Source organism: Callithrix jacchus, chromosome 5, assembly GCF_049354715.1.
Source record: "Callithrix jacchus isolate 240 chromosome 5, calJac240_pri, whole genome shotgun sequence".
Classification (NCBI taxonomy): Eukaryota; Metazoa; Chordata; class Mammalia; order Primates; family Cebidae; genus Callithrix; species Callithrix jacchus.
In genome coordinates, this window is record NC_133506.1 from 6,052,011 (window position 1) to 6,068,420 (window position 16,410).

Sequence of the window (16,410 nt, forward strand, 5' to 3'; positions counted from 1 at the left end):
GATGGGGTTTTGCTATGTCAGCCAGGCTGGTCTCGAACTCCTGACCTTAAGTGATCTCCCTGCTTTGGCCTCCCAAAGTGCTGGAATTACAGACATGAGTCACCGCACCCAGCCTTCATTGCAGTTTTAGTTTGCATTTCCCTGATACAAATCTGCCATTTCACTCCTGGTGTGGCAAGCTTGTGTGTCATTAACCGTACCTGGAGTGTTACATCTACCCTGAACTCCTCATCCCCCCTTCCTAAGGCCACCTGGGCAAACCTTCTGACATCCACACACACTTGAACATCTCCCTGATGTGATCAAGACTATTCAGATCTGTATAGAAGTCGAACTCTGTGCTATGGCCCCAACCACCCAGGAGCCCTCAACCCAGGTTCTTTCCAACCCAGGAGCCCTCAAATGATGATGAAGGATGACAAGGCCCTCAGTGCAGAAGAAGAGCCATTTTATTAGGTGAGGCACATGGGATGTTACACGTGCCTGGTGGGAAAGGAGGGGGAGCAGGTTCCTCGGAAAGAAGGCAACTGTGTCATCTTCCAGCTCATGGGCCAGTCATCTGTGAGCCCTGGGGAGCTGGGCAGAAAGAATGGACTGAGCAGCAAGAAATGATTCTGTTGGGGAAGACCCCAATTAAGATGGAGACTGGAAGTCAGTGAGTGTTACTGGTATTGGCTCATCATCAAATTCATGCCCCAAAGGCACAGGAGAAGACTGAAACCCTGGGCAAGGTATCAGGCCTAGGATCAGGGCTCTGTGTGCATGTGTGCGAGCGAGTGTGTGTCTGTGTACACGTGTACTTGTGTGTGGTGAGTCCGCCGCTGTGTGCGTGCATGTGAATGATGTGCTGGCATGAGAGTGCATGCGTCTGTATCAGCGGCCGTGTGTCAGGGTGGTTGCATGTGTGTTCCTCTTGGGAGCTGTGCCACTGTACTGCCTGCCTCCTTCCACCTCTGCCAGCTTTTCTGCGGGTTTCTCTGTGCAGCCCTGTGTGTGCCTCTGTAGATGCTTGTCTCTTCCTTTGGATGTCATTGTCCCAAGCCCCCCACTGCTTTCTACCAGGAGAATAACAGCCAGCCCCCAAAATCCTGGGGAGTGGGAAGCGGCACTCACCAGCTCAGTGGAGGCCAGGCCCCTTCCCGGAAAGCTTAGACCTTGATGACAAACTGTAGTCCGTGGATCAGCATGTCTAGAAAAACAAACAAGAAAACAGACGAGTCATGATCTCAACGTGAAGGACCCCACATTCCTCGAGTTGCGGGGCAGGGAATGGAGGCCTCTGGAGATCCGAGTGTGTTCAGCAGACTTGGAGGAGGCCTCCTCTACCAACCAGCCCAGCTGTCCTCAGTGTCAAGGCTGAGGCAGGAGACAAGGTGTCTATCTCAAAACCATCTGGATAATTCTGGTGGAAAAGGAACCCAAAATGGTAAGAGTTGAGGCCAGAGGGACCTAGTATCCCAGGGCGTGCAGGGAAAAAACTCCTTCGGGGAAGTGGCAGCTGCTGTCCTGGGGACAGAGGGATCGAAAGGAGGTACTTACTGGCAATGTCATGCACCAGGGTGATGTCCAAGCCACTGAGAACCTCATTGACCAGAGGGCACACCTGGCCAGGGCAGAGAGGGGTGTTAGGCACGGTGGTTCCCTGGAGCAGCCGAATCCCCAGAGGGGGTTCTCTGGGGAAATTTCCTGTCATTTTTCTGTGTGAAAATGATTCTAAGCAGTTCCACAGATCAATGGCCACACATGGACATCAGGCAGAAGGAGAAATTGGAGGCATGAGGGATGTTATGAAGGCCCCAAATCACACAACAAGCCCCGTGTCCCCTCTGTGACATCACATCTGATTCTAAGTAGAGTAGAGGGCTCTGGTTATCGGAGACGCCCAAGTGTAGGCTGGAAGACTGCCTGTGGTCATAGAAGGCTGGACAGGGAACTTCTCAACTTCTCAGAACCGGGGCCAATCCATTTCAGCTTCCGTGTGGACAGGCAGGGCCTGCCTAGAGCAGAGACTCATCAATGCATTTGGAAGGATGTAAAAAAGAAACATGGACAGATGGATCAATGGACAAATAGATTGATGAGTGGAAGTTACTTATCAAATTCAGGGACTCAAACCTACTCAGCCCAGGGCTTTCTTTTAGTGCGAGAGCTCTCAGACCCAAGGATCAGAGGATGCCCACCTTGCCCACTTACCTTGCCCTGAACCAGTTCAGGCAGGACTTTATTCAAGATCCCTGTGAGGCTATCCAGAAGACTTTGAATGGGGAGGGGGCTAAGGCTGAAAGAGAAAAGTCATGGGCCTGGAGTTGGTGTGGAGAAGGCTCCAGAGGGGCCACTGTGAACCCCACAGTCTCAACACTCAGTCACTGAAGCCAAGCCTTGTCCATCTACACCTGCGTGCAGGCTGACAGCAAGGGTCCCACTGAAAGGGAGTTACGTTTGTGTACAGCAGTGCACAGACAGATCTGTGTAGCATAAACACATGGTTTTCAGAAAAAGCAGCTGTCAGTAAGGCTTTGCAGAGTCCATAAATGAATGAATGCTACTTAGTATGTAGTTGTCATGAGAATCCGGTGAGATGACACAGGTGAAGCTTAATGTGTGTGTTCATTAAAAGCTAACCACGTGGGCAACTTTTGCGCACTAGTTATGACATAGTGTCCCCATGTGACAGGTAATAAGTAACTGAAATAAGTAACCTAGTTAGGATCCATGTCTATTTTACCCCTTACTGGGAAAAGCACTTTCACACCTATTATTTTGGTAGATTCTATCAATAACCACAATGCAGTTCCATATTGCAGCTAAGTAAGCTTAGACCCAAATTGGAGAAGAACTACCCAGGTTCACACAGGAAGCCCTATATCCCCATTCCCCTATAATATGCAGTGTTTAAACTCCAATTTCTTATTGCTAGATCCAGCATAAAATTAGTTAGCTTGGTCTAAGAAGGGATAGGATAAGTGACTATCTATCTATCTATCTATTTATCAATCATCTATCTTTCCATCCATCCATCCATCTGTTCATTCTTCTCTCTATCCACTCAACCATCTAACCATCTGTCAGCTCATACATCCATCCATTTGTCCATCCATCCGTCCTTTTCACCCTGCCTCCCTCCCATCCATCTTCCACCCTTTCAGCCTCTCACTCATCTATTCTGTCATTGTCTCATCTTTCCAACCATCCATTCATCGTCACACCCTGTTATCTCTGGGCAGGAGAATCTGCTCCTCTGGCCTCACCCATCAAGCAGAGAGATTTGCAGGCTTCCAGGGGAATGGGTGCAGTCACCAAGGACCAGGTGGATCCTCTCCTGCTTATCTCTCACGGCTAATATTTCTGCAGTGATGTTCAGCTTCACAGCCAGCCTCAACAGATTTGCACCAACCAGGGGCCTGCAAAGGAGACAGCCCCACTGATATCTGTCTCCACCACATTCCAAGGAAGGATATTATTTTCTTCTTGCCAAGAATGCCAGCCTCACCTCACTCCATCTTGCCCACAGTTATATTTATGTCATTTTCTATCAGGAGAAACAAAGGCTCAAGAGGTCAACTGAGTTTCCCAAGTGACCCGAGGTCATTCAGCATAGCAGCAAATGAGCTGAAGTTGGAGACTCAGGTCTGTTAGACTCCAATACCCCCGTTATGGCTACCCATGGTCACCAGGCTCTTTCTTTGTGAGCCATCCTCCCATCCCCTCTTGGGACCCACTCACGTATTCACTTGGAGCTTGATGCCGAGAGGGATGGTGACATAGAGACGGTGGCCATCAGGGCTCTGCACAAGGCCAAGTTCCAGCAGCTGGGGGTCAGTGACCTTTATACTGTCCAGGGAGTAACATTGAAGGGGGAAACATTAGCTCCTCTAGCTCCAAACCCAGAAATCATCTTTAACCGAACAGTACCCATCCCAGAAGTAGAGCTCCCCACTCAGGATAGGGAGACAGGAGGTGAGTCTTGTGGCCCAAGCCACATGGGTTCTGAGTCACACACCATTCTTTTACATCCTCTTCTCTGGAACTGATCTGACACACACATGGCCCTTTCCTCATCTCCAGTCTATGAGCTATTCGGGACAGCAACTGTGTCTGGATTATATTTATGTCCTGTATGCCAGCTCAGAGCCTCACAAAGAAAGTGGCTACTTCATATGATTTGGCTGTGGATTAATGGGAAGGTGGGAAGTGGATATGTGGGTGGATGGATGGAAGAGTAAGTGATTAGGTAGAAGGATGGATGAATGGATGGATGGATTGGTCAGTGGATGATTAGAAGATGTGGGTGCAACTGAAGTAAATCTGCACACACATTTATGGGTAAGAATCACCCAACCTGTCAGGTGGCTGCTCACCAATGTTTATCCTGGGGGTTGAGGAGCAGGAAGTCAGGGAGAATGCAGAAAGGATGGAAGGAAGCCATTCTCCCATTGTCCTCACTTCCCAGCCATCCATTCCTCTTCACACTCCATTGTCTCCAGGAGAAGCCAGCCCTCTGGCCTCACCCATCAAGCAGGGAGGCTATTTGATGGGTGAGGCCATTCACTGAGCCAACCACTGTGCCACATGAGTCACACCTTTTCCAGTCCTCCCAATAGACTTCTCTGTGGGTTCTATCACCTCTATTTTATAGATGGAGAAACCAAGCACAGAGAGACAGAGTGTCCTGTCCCAGGTCTTCCATCAAGTACATCTGAAAATCAAAGTCAAGAAGTCTGTTTATCTGTCTCCAAGTCAGGGAGGAAGACCCTGGGTGGGTAGGGTCTTGGAAATGGCTTTGATGTAGTCCTGTGCAGGACCCAGGCTCTCCCAGCTCACTGGCATCAAGCTTCCATTCTTGCTTTTTGCTTTGAGAGCTCTTGGGTGTCTCATAGGAAACACAATGTTAGACCTTTCCATGGACATCATACTGTTCTTCATCACACTGATATCATCAGGGTGGAAAGGTTACACTCTCGCTTACATCAAAGGTCATCTGTGTTCTAAGGGATTTCACAGGTGGGGAGAACAACATGACCACAGTGTAGTGGGAAGAGCCTTGGCTTTGACTTCGGTAGGTAGAGTGAGAGCCTCACTCACTTGGCATACTCTAGCAGTATGAACACAGGCATCCCTGTGCCTTGGTTTTCCCATTTGCAAACTGGAGATGATTAAATTGACCTCAAAGGGTTGTCATGAGGATTACAGAAGATGCTGGGGCCTCAGGATGTGCCTAGAACTGAGGGCATTGCTGGTTTGGGGAGGACTTGTGTCCCTGCCAGACTGGAGATGGTCTCAGAACTGAACCCTGGTTCCAGCTTCAGGCCACCCCCTCACTGCTTCAAGACCACTGCCTGGGGCTGGCGGGTTCCCTGGCAGAAGCCCAAGCTCTATTTTAGAACAACTCACTCAATGATGTTCAGGCCAGGGATCACTGACGTCACTTTCCCAAGCAATCCCCCAAGGAGGCCGCCGGAAGTGCCTCCTCCAAGCTTCAGGATGTCCAGGAGCGGGAGGTTTTCCAGAATTCCCAACAGGCCCCCAGAGAGCAGGCCATTGCTGAGGGCTGGAAATGGGCATAAGGGTCTCCGGGGGTCAGATCTGACAATTCTAGACCCTCAGGATCCCTCCCCTATCCAGCCCTGCGCCTCCCACCTTTGCAGGGTTGGACACACAGACACACACACACACACACACAGACACACACACACACACACCTGAAAGAGGTTGTCACAGACTCACCATTTGTCAAGATTCCTGCAAGACCTGTGGGATTCAAGGGCAGAGCTGGATTAACATTCGAGGGCAGGGCCTGGTCCAGGGGTATGGGCAGGCCTCCATACTGGGCCATGGTCTGGGCTAACAGTCCGTAGAAGACAAGGAGGCCCCCGGTTTGAAACATCTTTGCTCTTGGTATCTGTGGACAGAATGACAAGTCCAACATGGCATGGATATCAGAGAGGAATTTATCCACCACCTACCCCTGCCACCTGGGGGTGGGGCTGTCACTTGTTTGCTCCCCAGAACACCAGGGGGTGACCAGTCCTAGCTAACACTGCGAACAATTTCTCTTTGCCAGGAAACAGGCTGACTGCTTTATACAATTTCATCTTCATCACAACCCTAAGACAACCCTAAGACAGGCACTTGTTACCTCCAGTGCACAGGTGAGGACCACTGCTCAGGGGTCTACAAAAGAGACAGCCCCACTGGTATCTGGCTCCACCACATTCCAAGGAAGAGTCTTTTTTTTTCTCCTTGCCAAGAATCCCAGTCTCACCTCACTCCATCTTGCCCACAGTTCACTTGTTTCATTTTCCAGTAAGAGAAACCAAAGCTCACAGATGTCAAGTGAATTTGCAGTTAGAAGTTTCAAATGTACTCCCAACCCCTCTTGAAACCCACTTGCGTGCTACTGAGTGTGGGTAACTTTCCCCAAGTTCACAAGTACGCAGTAGAGAGAGGATTAGAAGCTAGAGCCATGTGAACGCTCTGCTGAATTAAGTAACCATCAGATTTATTCTCCAATCGGACTTGCCTCAGTGCCTTGAATCATTGCTGCTTTTCAGACAAAGCAAAGAAGGGCTAAACGCGCAAGTGCTGAAGAGCTGAGCTGTTCTGCATCATCTCTGTTCAGTCCTTTGACCTGAGCTCACGTCATGATGGTTTGTGGATGCCCTTGAAAGTCATACAATACAGGGGTCGCATGGCCACAGCCACCCATCTCATGCAGACCTGTGTTGGGGAATTCCTAGGGCCATCCAAAGTCTTCATTGCATGCAAAGAACCAGGGGACCAGAGAGGGGTAATGACTTTCCCAAGATCATACAACGAATTGATGGCAGAGCTGTGGTTGAAGGCAGGTCTCCCGGCAACCCTCCCCTCACCAACACGCAAACATGCATTCTATCGTTTTGACACCATTCTCTTCTCCTTAAAGCCGCCCTGGATGGAATCCTGGGCAATCCCTGATGTCTGGCTACACTTTGAAGACAACTGATGGCTCCAAATAGATGACAATAGATGACAAAATTCCATCTATTGGCTGACTCAGCTAAAGCTCCATCCTTGTGGTGGAAGGCTGGAAATGAAAGGTCTTTGGTCCAAAGAGCCAAACGTGCCTGTCTTAGGGAGGTAACTTTGACCAGGGCCTCTGAATCTCTTTTGCACAACAGATCTTTTATGAATACAATGGAAGCTGAAGATCCTAGTCTCAGAAAAATGCACCAAAGTGTAAAACATTGGGTGAAGAATTTTAGGAAGTTTCTGGATCATCCGTATCCACATTGGTAACCCCACGTTAAACCTTTTGCCTTACGGGCTTTGATTTAGGGCATGAGTAGTGCTCATTTCTGTATCAATGTTACTGGTCTCTTAGGACAGCAGAGTGAATGGCCACCCCCACATTCCTGACATTGGCTGGGTCTGTTTCTCTTGCACAGCCCCCAGGGAGTGATCTTGAATACAGTCTGCCTGCCCCACAGGGAGGAGCCTGAGATCCCTGCCGTCAAGGATAGCAGAGGGGCCGAAGAATGGATGGATCTTACCTGGACTTCTTAGAGGTCTCAGCAGCTGTCCCAGTCTCCCTTCTCTCCCTGACTCACTTCTGTCGAGGAGGCAGCCTCTTTTATAGTGTGGGGGCCAGGAAGCATGTGAATGGGTGATGGGCTTCTAGATAATTGAGAATTCTGCAATCCGGTGGTGTCTTTCAGGGCTCTCCAAAGTAAATAATTGCCAATCACATTAGCAGGTGGGACCGTTAAGCTATTTGGTCGACAAGACAAACAGAGAAAAACCCGAGATGGGATGTTACTCAAGACTTCATGGTTTCCTGAGCGGAGCCAAGGTTGGGGACCCACGCTCCCAAGGTAGCTTGGAGCATTGAAAGGAGCAGCCAATCAAAGCCCAGGAAGGGACCTTGGTCTCATCTCTTGTTCCCTTTCCTCTTCTGGTCTTTTTTTTTCTATTTTTTCTCCAGTGGGAGGATTCGTTCTCCTATAGTGTCAAAAGGGTCACACTGCATCCTACATCTGGGCTGTGTCTCAATTCCAGGGCATGGGTCTCCTGCTCCAGAGCCCTTACTGCAGGTCAGGAGCTCTCCATCCTCACGAGAACCCTGGGAAGGGAGAGGTTACTGCTCCTCTTTTACAGAGGAGGACACTGAAACCCAGTGGAGACAAGTGCCCAAAGACCCAGAGAGGATGCGGCAGAGTTAGAACGCAAGTCACTGGAGAATGAAAACAACAAAAACAAGGCTGGTAGCACACACTTGCCGAGCTCCTGCTGTGCGCCTGGCCTGCTGCGGCGTTCACAGGCAGCATCTCACAAAATGCTCCCAGCCCCGTGTGAGGTGGGAATGAGTACTCCTGTTCTACAAGGGGGAAACTGAGGCTGAGTGTGAGGCGAGCTGTCCAGAGATGCACTGCCGGCCTGGGGTGAGACATCCACACGCGGGTCCTTTCCCCGAATCACTATGCTGAGAGACGGAGGTGCCTCTCCACGCTTGCTGGCGGTTTTGATCTCCCCACCTGTGAACTTCATGCTTTCATGCTTCCCTTTTTATTTTTTAAATTTACATTTAATTTTAATTTTATTTTTTTTTGAGATGGAGTCTTGCTCTGCCACCCAGGTTGGAGTGCAGTGGTGCGATCTCTGCTTACTACAACCTGGGCCTCCTGGGTTCAAGTGATGCTCTCGCTTCAACCTCCTGAGTAGCTGGAACTACAGGTGAGTGACACCACGCCCAGCAAAGTTTTTGTATTTTTAGTAGAGACAGGGTTTCAACATGTTGGCCAGGCTGGTCTCAAACTTCTGACTTCAGGTGATCTGCCTGCCCTGGCCTCCCAAAATGCTGGGATTGCAGGCATGAGCCACTGTGCCTGGTCACTTCCCTTTTTATATCCTGGAAAAGTCTTTCCAGGTTCCCAGGCCTGAGGGATCCTGTGGCATCCGGATCTCTGTCCTACCCTTTCTTCTACCCTTCCCGAAATGGAGTAATCAGCACTTATCCCCACCACTGGGGCCTTTGGAGTCTGTTTAGCAGATGAAAAAATGAAGACACAGGAGGGCCAAGGATCCCCTGCAAAACCTAACACCTTATAAGCAAAAGTGGAGAGAGAAGGAAGAAATGTGCATTTATTAAGCACTGGCTGCATGTCAGGTGCTCTCCATAGTTGAACCTCATCTTCTTCAGGAGTGGTTGGTATTGTTGTCTCTCACATGTTGGATGAGGAGACTCATGGTCAGAAAGGGTGACTGCTTCCCAGGGACACACAATGAGTGAGTGTTGGAGTCAGTCGACCCTGCCGCCCTCTGTGTCTGTCTGAGTCCCTGGCCATCAGCGGCCACACTGCCTCCCTCACACTAAGCCTTTGCCGGCCTGCTCCACTGCTCTCCAGAGTCTGGGTGGTGCCTCCAAGGGTTTGGGGCTTGGAACTTAGTCACCATTCACAGTCCTTGCTGGACTCTGCCCATGTCTTGTACATGGCAGTCATCCTCACAGTGGTCCCATCGTATAACTCTTGTGGGTTGGGTCAGGTTGCTACTATCCTTGTGGGGAAACTGAGGCAGACAAGGCAAGGAGGTAGTTGAGTTTGTGCAGCCAGTTAGTGAAAGCTTACACCCTCTGGTTTGAGGTCGGGAGGCTGTGTCTGAATTGCAGCAGGAAGCAGGTGAATTTGGGCTCAAACAGCCCTGGTTCAAATCCTCCAACCTGGGCAAGTCACTTCAGTCCCCTGGACTTCAGTTTTCTCACCTGTAAAATGGGGGGAATAAAATCTGCCTCACAGTTCACAAACTCGGGCATCCACACAGCTTTCTGATTTATCTATACTTCACCATTTCAAATGCCATTTTGCTCAGTAACAGAAATGTCCCCATTTCCCCTGGGGTTTCATGTCTGCGCCATGGGCTTTGTTTGTGCCAAGGAGGCTGCCTGTCGCTGTTTTTCGCTGGCAATACAGAGACAGCCACGTGCCATCTGCCCCTAGATTGCAGAGATGCCATACTTCCCTCCTGGTGGAAGTTCCCTTTGGATTCAGCATTTATTTACTTTCGACTCGTTTGTAAGACACAGAATCATTCTGCTGTTCACCATCTCCTCGGGCCTGACCCAGGACTGTGGGGACTGCCCAAGCCCACCTGCCTGGATCCATCTAACCTCTCCTGTGACCCTCTCTCCCTGGGGTCTCATCCCTCTCCCAGCTCTGGGAGGGAGTGTGGACATGGACACCCTCTGTCCCTGGATCCCATACAGGTGCCTGGGCTTCTGTTCCCCTCCTTCCATGGCCAGGTCTTCCTGGGAGCAGCAAGGGCCTGAGGCACCATCAGAACCCACCAGAACTACACTCCTTCTGGTTCTCCTGGACCCTCACACTTCACCAACCCAACATGGCGCATTTTCTGGTCTTGGGGGCAGGAAGCTTTGCTTCAACACATTACGTGTGTGCTATTCTCAGACTCTCCTATGCCCTGAGTTTAACAAGTCAAAAGCCAAGATTATAGAAACAAAAAAAAATTACGGTAAAATTGATGTCTTCGTTTAGTGGTATGGTCCTTTGAGTCTTACCACATATATAGTCAGCCACCATCATAATCAGGGTACAGAACAGTTCCATCCTCCCAAAAAGCACTCTCATGGGTCCCCTTATGGTCACGCCCTGCCCCCACCCACTGGCAACCACCTGATTTTGTTCTCTGTCACTCCCACTTTATCAAAAACCCAAGCTCTTGAAACTCAAGACCCTCCTTTCTCCTTCTGTGGAAACCACCTTTCCTTGAGGCCACAGGGACTACAGGCTCCATGCCCTGAAGAGGGGGAGGGTCTCAGGGCACCTGGAAACAGGTGGAAGGACACACCATGAACACTTTAAGAGGATTTCCCACACTGGTGACGTCAATGCCCTCTCCACGTGTTTCTCAGAAACTCTAGGTGGTTCCTTTCCTTCCTACTTCTCAGGTTGCAACTGTGTTTGGGAGCATTTGCTCAGGTTGTTTTGTCAATCAAGAGATCATTTCTGGCCAGGCGTGTTGGCTCAAGCCTGGAATCCCAGCACTTTAGGAGGCCAAGGCGGGTGGATCATTTGAGGTCAGGAGTTCAAGAATAGCCTGGCAACATGGTGAAAACCTGTCTCTACTAAAAATACAATAATTAGCTCAGTGGTAGTGGCTTGCACCTGTAATCTCAGCAACTCGAGGGGCTGAGGCAGGAGAATTGCTTAAACCTGGGAGGTGGAGGTTGCAGTGAGCCGAGATTATGCCACTGCCCTACAGTCTGGGTGACAGAGTAAGACCCTGTCTCAAAAAAACAAACAAACAAACAAACAAACTACTACTAATGATAAACAACCTTTTGTGAGACAGTAAAGCTTTATGCCATTTGTAACAAGCCTGTGGGGAAACTGAGGTCAGGGAGGGCAGTGACCTGCCTAAGGTCACCTCAGGGGGGAAGAGGTGAAGTCAGACTGTCATCTGGGCTTCAGTGCTTACTTCAAGTGCAAGTTTGCAACACAGTTTTCAGTTCTGCAAGCACCTGCTCATCTTCCCTGGAGCCCTCCTGTTGGCAGAGTGCTTCCCCCCAACTCTTTTTTTTTCCTTTTGACATAGTCTCACTCTGTTGCCCAGGCTGAAGTGTGGTGGCGCCATCACAGTTCACTATAGCCCCAATCTCCCGAGCTCGGGGATCCTTTCGCTTCAGCCTTCTGGGTAGATGGGACTATAGGTGTGCACAACCACACCCAACTAATTTTCATGTTTTCTCTAGAGACAGGTTTGCCATGTTGCATAGGCTGGCCTGAACTCCTGGGCTAGAGTGATCTGTCTTGGCCTCCCAAAGTGCTGGAATTACAGGCGTGAGCCACCATGCACAGCCTTAAAAATGTTTTATCGTAGTAAGAACACTTCAAATGAGATCCACAGTTTCTTTCTTTCTTTTTTTAACAGTCTCTTTCCCTTTCTCTCCTTCTTTCTCTCTCCCCCTTCTTTCCTTCCTTTTTCTCTCCCTTCCTTCCCTCCCTCCCTCCTTCCTTCCTTCCCTCTCTCCTTCCTTCCTTCCTTCCCTCTCTCCTTCCTTCCTTCCTTGCCTCCTTCCTTCCTTCCATGCCTCCTTCCTTCCTTCCCTGCTTCCTTCCTTCCTTCCTTCCTTCCATGCCTCCTTCCTTCCTTCCCTGCTTCCTTCCTTCCTTCCTTCCATGCCTCCTTCCTTCCTTCCCTGCTTCCTTCCTTCCTTCCTTCCCTGCTTCCTTCCTTCCTTCCCTGCTTCCTTCCTTCCTTCCCTGCCTCCTTCCTTCCTTCCTTCCAACAAAGAGTCTTGCTCTGTCTCCCAGGCTGGAGTGCAGTGGCATGATCTCAGCTCAGTGCAACTTCTGCCTCCCAGGCTCAAGTGATTCTCATGCCTCAGCCTCCCGGGTAGCTGGGATTATAGGTGTGTGCCATCACGCCCAGCTAATTTTTGTATTAATATTTTTAGTAGAGACAGGATTTCACCATGTTGATCAGACTGGTCTCAAACTCCTGACCTCAGGTGATCCGCCCACCTCAGCCTCCCCAAAGTGCTGGGATTACAGGCATGAGCCACTGCACCCGGCCTTAACAAAGTTTTAAGTGTACAATACAGCACTGTTAACTCTAAGCATGATGTGTATGACAGATCTCCAGGACTGATTTGCTGCACCCCCTCTTTGAGCCTCAGTTTCCTTGCTTACGTCACAGAGCTAATGACATCCACCTCCCAGGGCTGTGGGAGGGCTGCAATTTGGGGAAACACATGTAGCTCCCAGCCCATGGCTAGTAGTGGGAGGCCATGGAAGTTATAAGGCACAGAAGGTCAGAGCCTGGACTGAGGTTCTGAACATTTGGGGCTGAATTTGGGCCTTAAACCCTAGTGTCGACCCCAGTATCCTAATAGAAGTCCATTATCCAACAAGCCCTTCCAGACGGAAATGTCAGGAGTCCATGTTCCGTGAACCTTAAAATGAAAACAGAAGGCCAGAAACCCAAGGAGGTCCCTACGGGAAGCCCTGTGTCAGCACAGGAGGGGTTAGGAGGAAGGCAGACAAAAGCCGCCTTCACCCACGAACCAGGCAGCCTTGTTGGGGACCAGGCCTGGCCCTCCTGTGTTTGCTCTTTGAATCATGAGCAGGAAGAACCCCACGAGCTCAAGGCTGGCAAGAAAAATGCTAGCGTTTAGGGTTGCAAATCCCCGGTGAAGCATTTCGGATTAGGGAGCTTGAATTGAAAGATGGAGACGTGAGATTCTCCTGCCCTATTCTCATCTCTGAGCTGTTGACATTTCCTTATTTGAGCTTGTCTCATATTTCATCAGTTCCCGTGTGTGTGTGTGTGTGTGTGTGTGTGTGTGTGTGTGTGTGTGTGTGGTGGGGGGGTGTTGGAAGGAATGAAGGGAAGACTGGGAGGGAGGATTCAGTGGTTGAGCGTGTGAGCGCTACAGCTGGCTGCCTGAGTGCAGTCAGTGTGGCCATTTCCGTGCCGTGTGACCTCAGATAAGTGACTTTATTTCTCCGAGCCTCAGGATTCTCATGTATAAAGTGGGCTGAAATTTTGTGTCTGGTGGGGTTGCTGGGAGGCATTGATAAGATGCTGAATGTAAGCTCCGAGCACCAAGAAGCTCTGTGTATACCAAGTGCTTAGCGTGTGTATGACTGTGATTAACACGTGTGTGTTATTTCCCCTTGATTTCTCAGGATGCTTTCTCAACTCTTGGTTGGAGGAGAGTGGAAATCCATATTTAATAATTGAATAGTCAACAGTCAAATAGTTAACAATGGATTAAATGACATTTTATTTTTATTTTTATTTTTTTGAGACAGAGTTTCACTCTGTTGCTCAGAGTGGAGTGTGGTGGAACTATCTTGGCTCACTGAACCTCTGCCTCCCAGGTTCAAGTGATTCTCCTGCCTCAGCTTCCCAAGTAGCTGGAATTACAGACACCTGCCACCATGCCTGGCTGATTTTTATACTTTTAGTAGAGACGGGGTTTCACCATGTTGGCCAGTCTGGTCTCAAACTCCTGAGCTCAAATGATCCACCTGCCTTGGCCTCCCAAAGTGCTGAGATTACAGGTGTGAGTACTGTGCCTGGCTGGATTCAATTACATTTAATGCGCATTTCTCATAAACCCATCGCGTGTGAAATATATTGCAAATGGTTTCTCATGGCTTTTCTCCTTTTAAGCATCCTGCCTTGTAAATACGTCCATGTACTTTTTGGAGAGACAGGGTCTTGCTCTGTCACTCAGGCTGGAGTGTCATGTTACAATCATGGCTCAATATAACCTTGAACTCCTAGGTTCAAGCAATCTTCCTGCCTCAGCCGTCCAAGTAGCTGGGACTGCAGATGTGTGCCACTACCTCTAGCTAATTTTTCAAGTTTGTTATACACATAGGGTCTTGGTGTGTTGTCCCAGCCGATCTCGAACTCCTGGCCTCAAGCAATCCTCCAGCCTCAGCCTCCCAAAGTGTTGGGATCACAGGCATGAGCTATCACAACCAGCCAATATTTTTATTGTCAAAATTGTTAAAATACATTATACATAAGAAAAATGCACATATGTAAATATCTCAATGAGCTTTTAGAAACCAAACATCCCTTCCCATAACCAGCACCCAGATCAGGACACAGAATGCTATGAGCTCTCCAGAAGCCTCCTTCAATGCCCTCTTAGCATCTAACCCTTGCCCCAAGGTAACCACTCTCTTATTTCTAGCAGCACGGATTAGTTTTGCTATTTTTGAACTCACATAAATGGGAGATGCAACATGTGCCCTTTTTCTTTCATGGAACACTCTGTTTATGAGATTCATCCATTTGGCTATGTATAATTGTAGGCCATTTCCATCACTATGGAGATTCCAGTGGGTGCGCAGCCCACAAGATATCTTCCCATTCTATTTTTCATTCTTTGATGGGCACTGGGGGGATGTTGAGTTTGGGGTTCTGATGAACGTTGCTGCTATGAGCTTCCTTGCCTTTTGCCACATATGTGCATGTATTTTTTTTTTTTTTTTAAGACGAAGTTTCGCTCTCGTTACCCAGGCTGGAGTGCAATGGCATGATCTTGGCTCACCGCAACCTCTGCCTCCTGGGTTCAGGCAATTCTCCTGCCTCAGCCTCCCGAGTAGCTGGGATTACAGGCACGCGCCACCATGCCCAGCTAATTTTTTGTATTTTTAGTTGAGACGGGGTTTCACCTTGTTGACCAGGATGGTCTCGATCTCTTGACCTCGTGATCCACCCACCTCGGCCTCCCAAAGTGCTGGGATTACAGGCATGAGCCACCGCGCCCGGCCCTGTTTTATTTTTTTTTTTTTAATATATTTTTACCTATTTTTTTATTACACAAAATGTGTAAGAGAACAAATAGTGGTGAAATGTTAAGTTCTCAACTTTCATAATGAAGTAGTTTAAGATACATTCTGAATGTCAACAAGTAAAAGGTTTCAACAATTTTATTTAACCATTTAAGTAGCATAAATTTCAATGCAACAGAAGGCCATGGAAAATCAACACTACTATGATATTTGTGCTTAAGTATTAATTGTTTGAGGACATAAAGTGTTAATATTCTTTACCTTTACACTAGCCAACTGAAGTGGAAAATTGAGGTAATTCCCACAAGGAGAAATCACATTTGCTTCAATTATGTGGATACTTCAGATGAAAATAACTTGTATGTCATAATTACCTACATCATTCAACTTTATATCTTGATGCAACTTTGGTATGTCAGTTTCAATGATGGGGAATTTTTAAAAAATACAATTGTCATACTTTATGGAGATTTATGTTCTAAAATTAAGTCCAAAAACCTTAGGTATCAAAAGACATGTTTTCTTATCGGATGAAATAAGGTAACTGTTTCAAAATTATCGTAATAAGATATAAGCCAGTGATGACTTATAATACAAGTAAGTATCTTAAAAATTGATTCTTTTGAAGGTCACTGTGAAATACCTAATGCAACCAAATCAAAATTTGGAAGTAAATATCAGCAGTTCCCTGCCAGCACATGTGGTTTAAAGATTTCTTATGCAAGGAAACATGTTGCCCAGCTTTATAAGGGCATAAATATAATTTAGAACACACAGTGATCTAAAACCCTAACCTGCTGAGAATACAGTAGGTAGTGGAATTGCTGAGCTGTGAAGCAAGCCTATATTTAACTTTAGGAGATGCTTTTTAAAGTGGTGGTAGAATTAATCTCCCACCAGCAGCCTGGAAGAGCTCCTGTCGCTCCACATTTCACAAGGCTTCTATTCCCATTTTGCAAATAATGAAGACCGAAAGGCAACATGCTTTGTCCCAAACACAGCTAGTGAATCCTAAGACTAGACTTCATCCACTCATTGGGCCACAAATATTTACTAAACGCGCACTCTGTGCCAGCTGTATGCTGGGGCTGGGATTCATGGG

At 48.4% G+C, this 16,410-nt stretch overlaps 1 protein-coding gene across 2 annotated transcripts; it reads right to left on the minus strand.

Annotated features, from left to right (window-relative positions):
* Positions 1-427: 427 nt before the first annotated feature.
* Positions 428-7,584, minus strand: BPIFA1 (BPI fold containing family A member 1). 2 transcript variants are annotated; one of them, XM_002747277.6, is made up of 9 exons: positions 7,530-7,584; positions 5,725-5,899; positions 5,392-5,548; positions 3,724-3,831; positions 3,249-3,401; positions 2,194-2,278; positions 1,540-1,603; positions 1,114-1,189; positions 428-576 (listed from the first exon to the last, which is right to left on the minus strand). In XM_002747277.6, the coding sequence occupies exons 2-8, from the start codon at positions 5,882-5,884 to the stop codon at positions 1,149-1,151; spliced, it is 768 nt and encodes a 255-aa protein (XP_002747323.2). In that variant the 5' UTR covers positions 5,885-5,899; positions 7,530-7,584; the 3' UTR covers positions 428-576; positions 1,114-1,148. The 2 variants fall into 2 exon arrangements, with proteins under 2 accessions (XP_002747323.2, XP_017827329.2); XM_017971840.4 differs by having other exon boundaries at positions 428-614.
* Between the last annotated feature and the right edge of the window lie 8,826 nt (positions 7,585-16,410).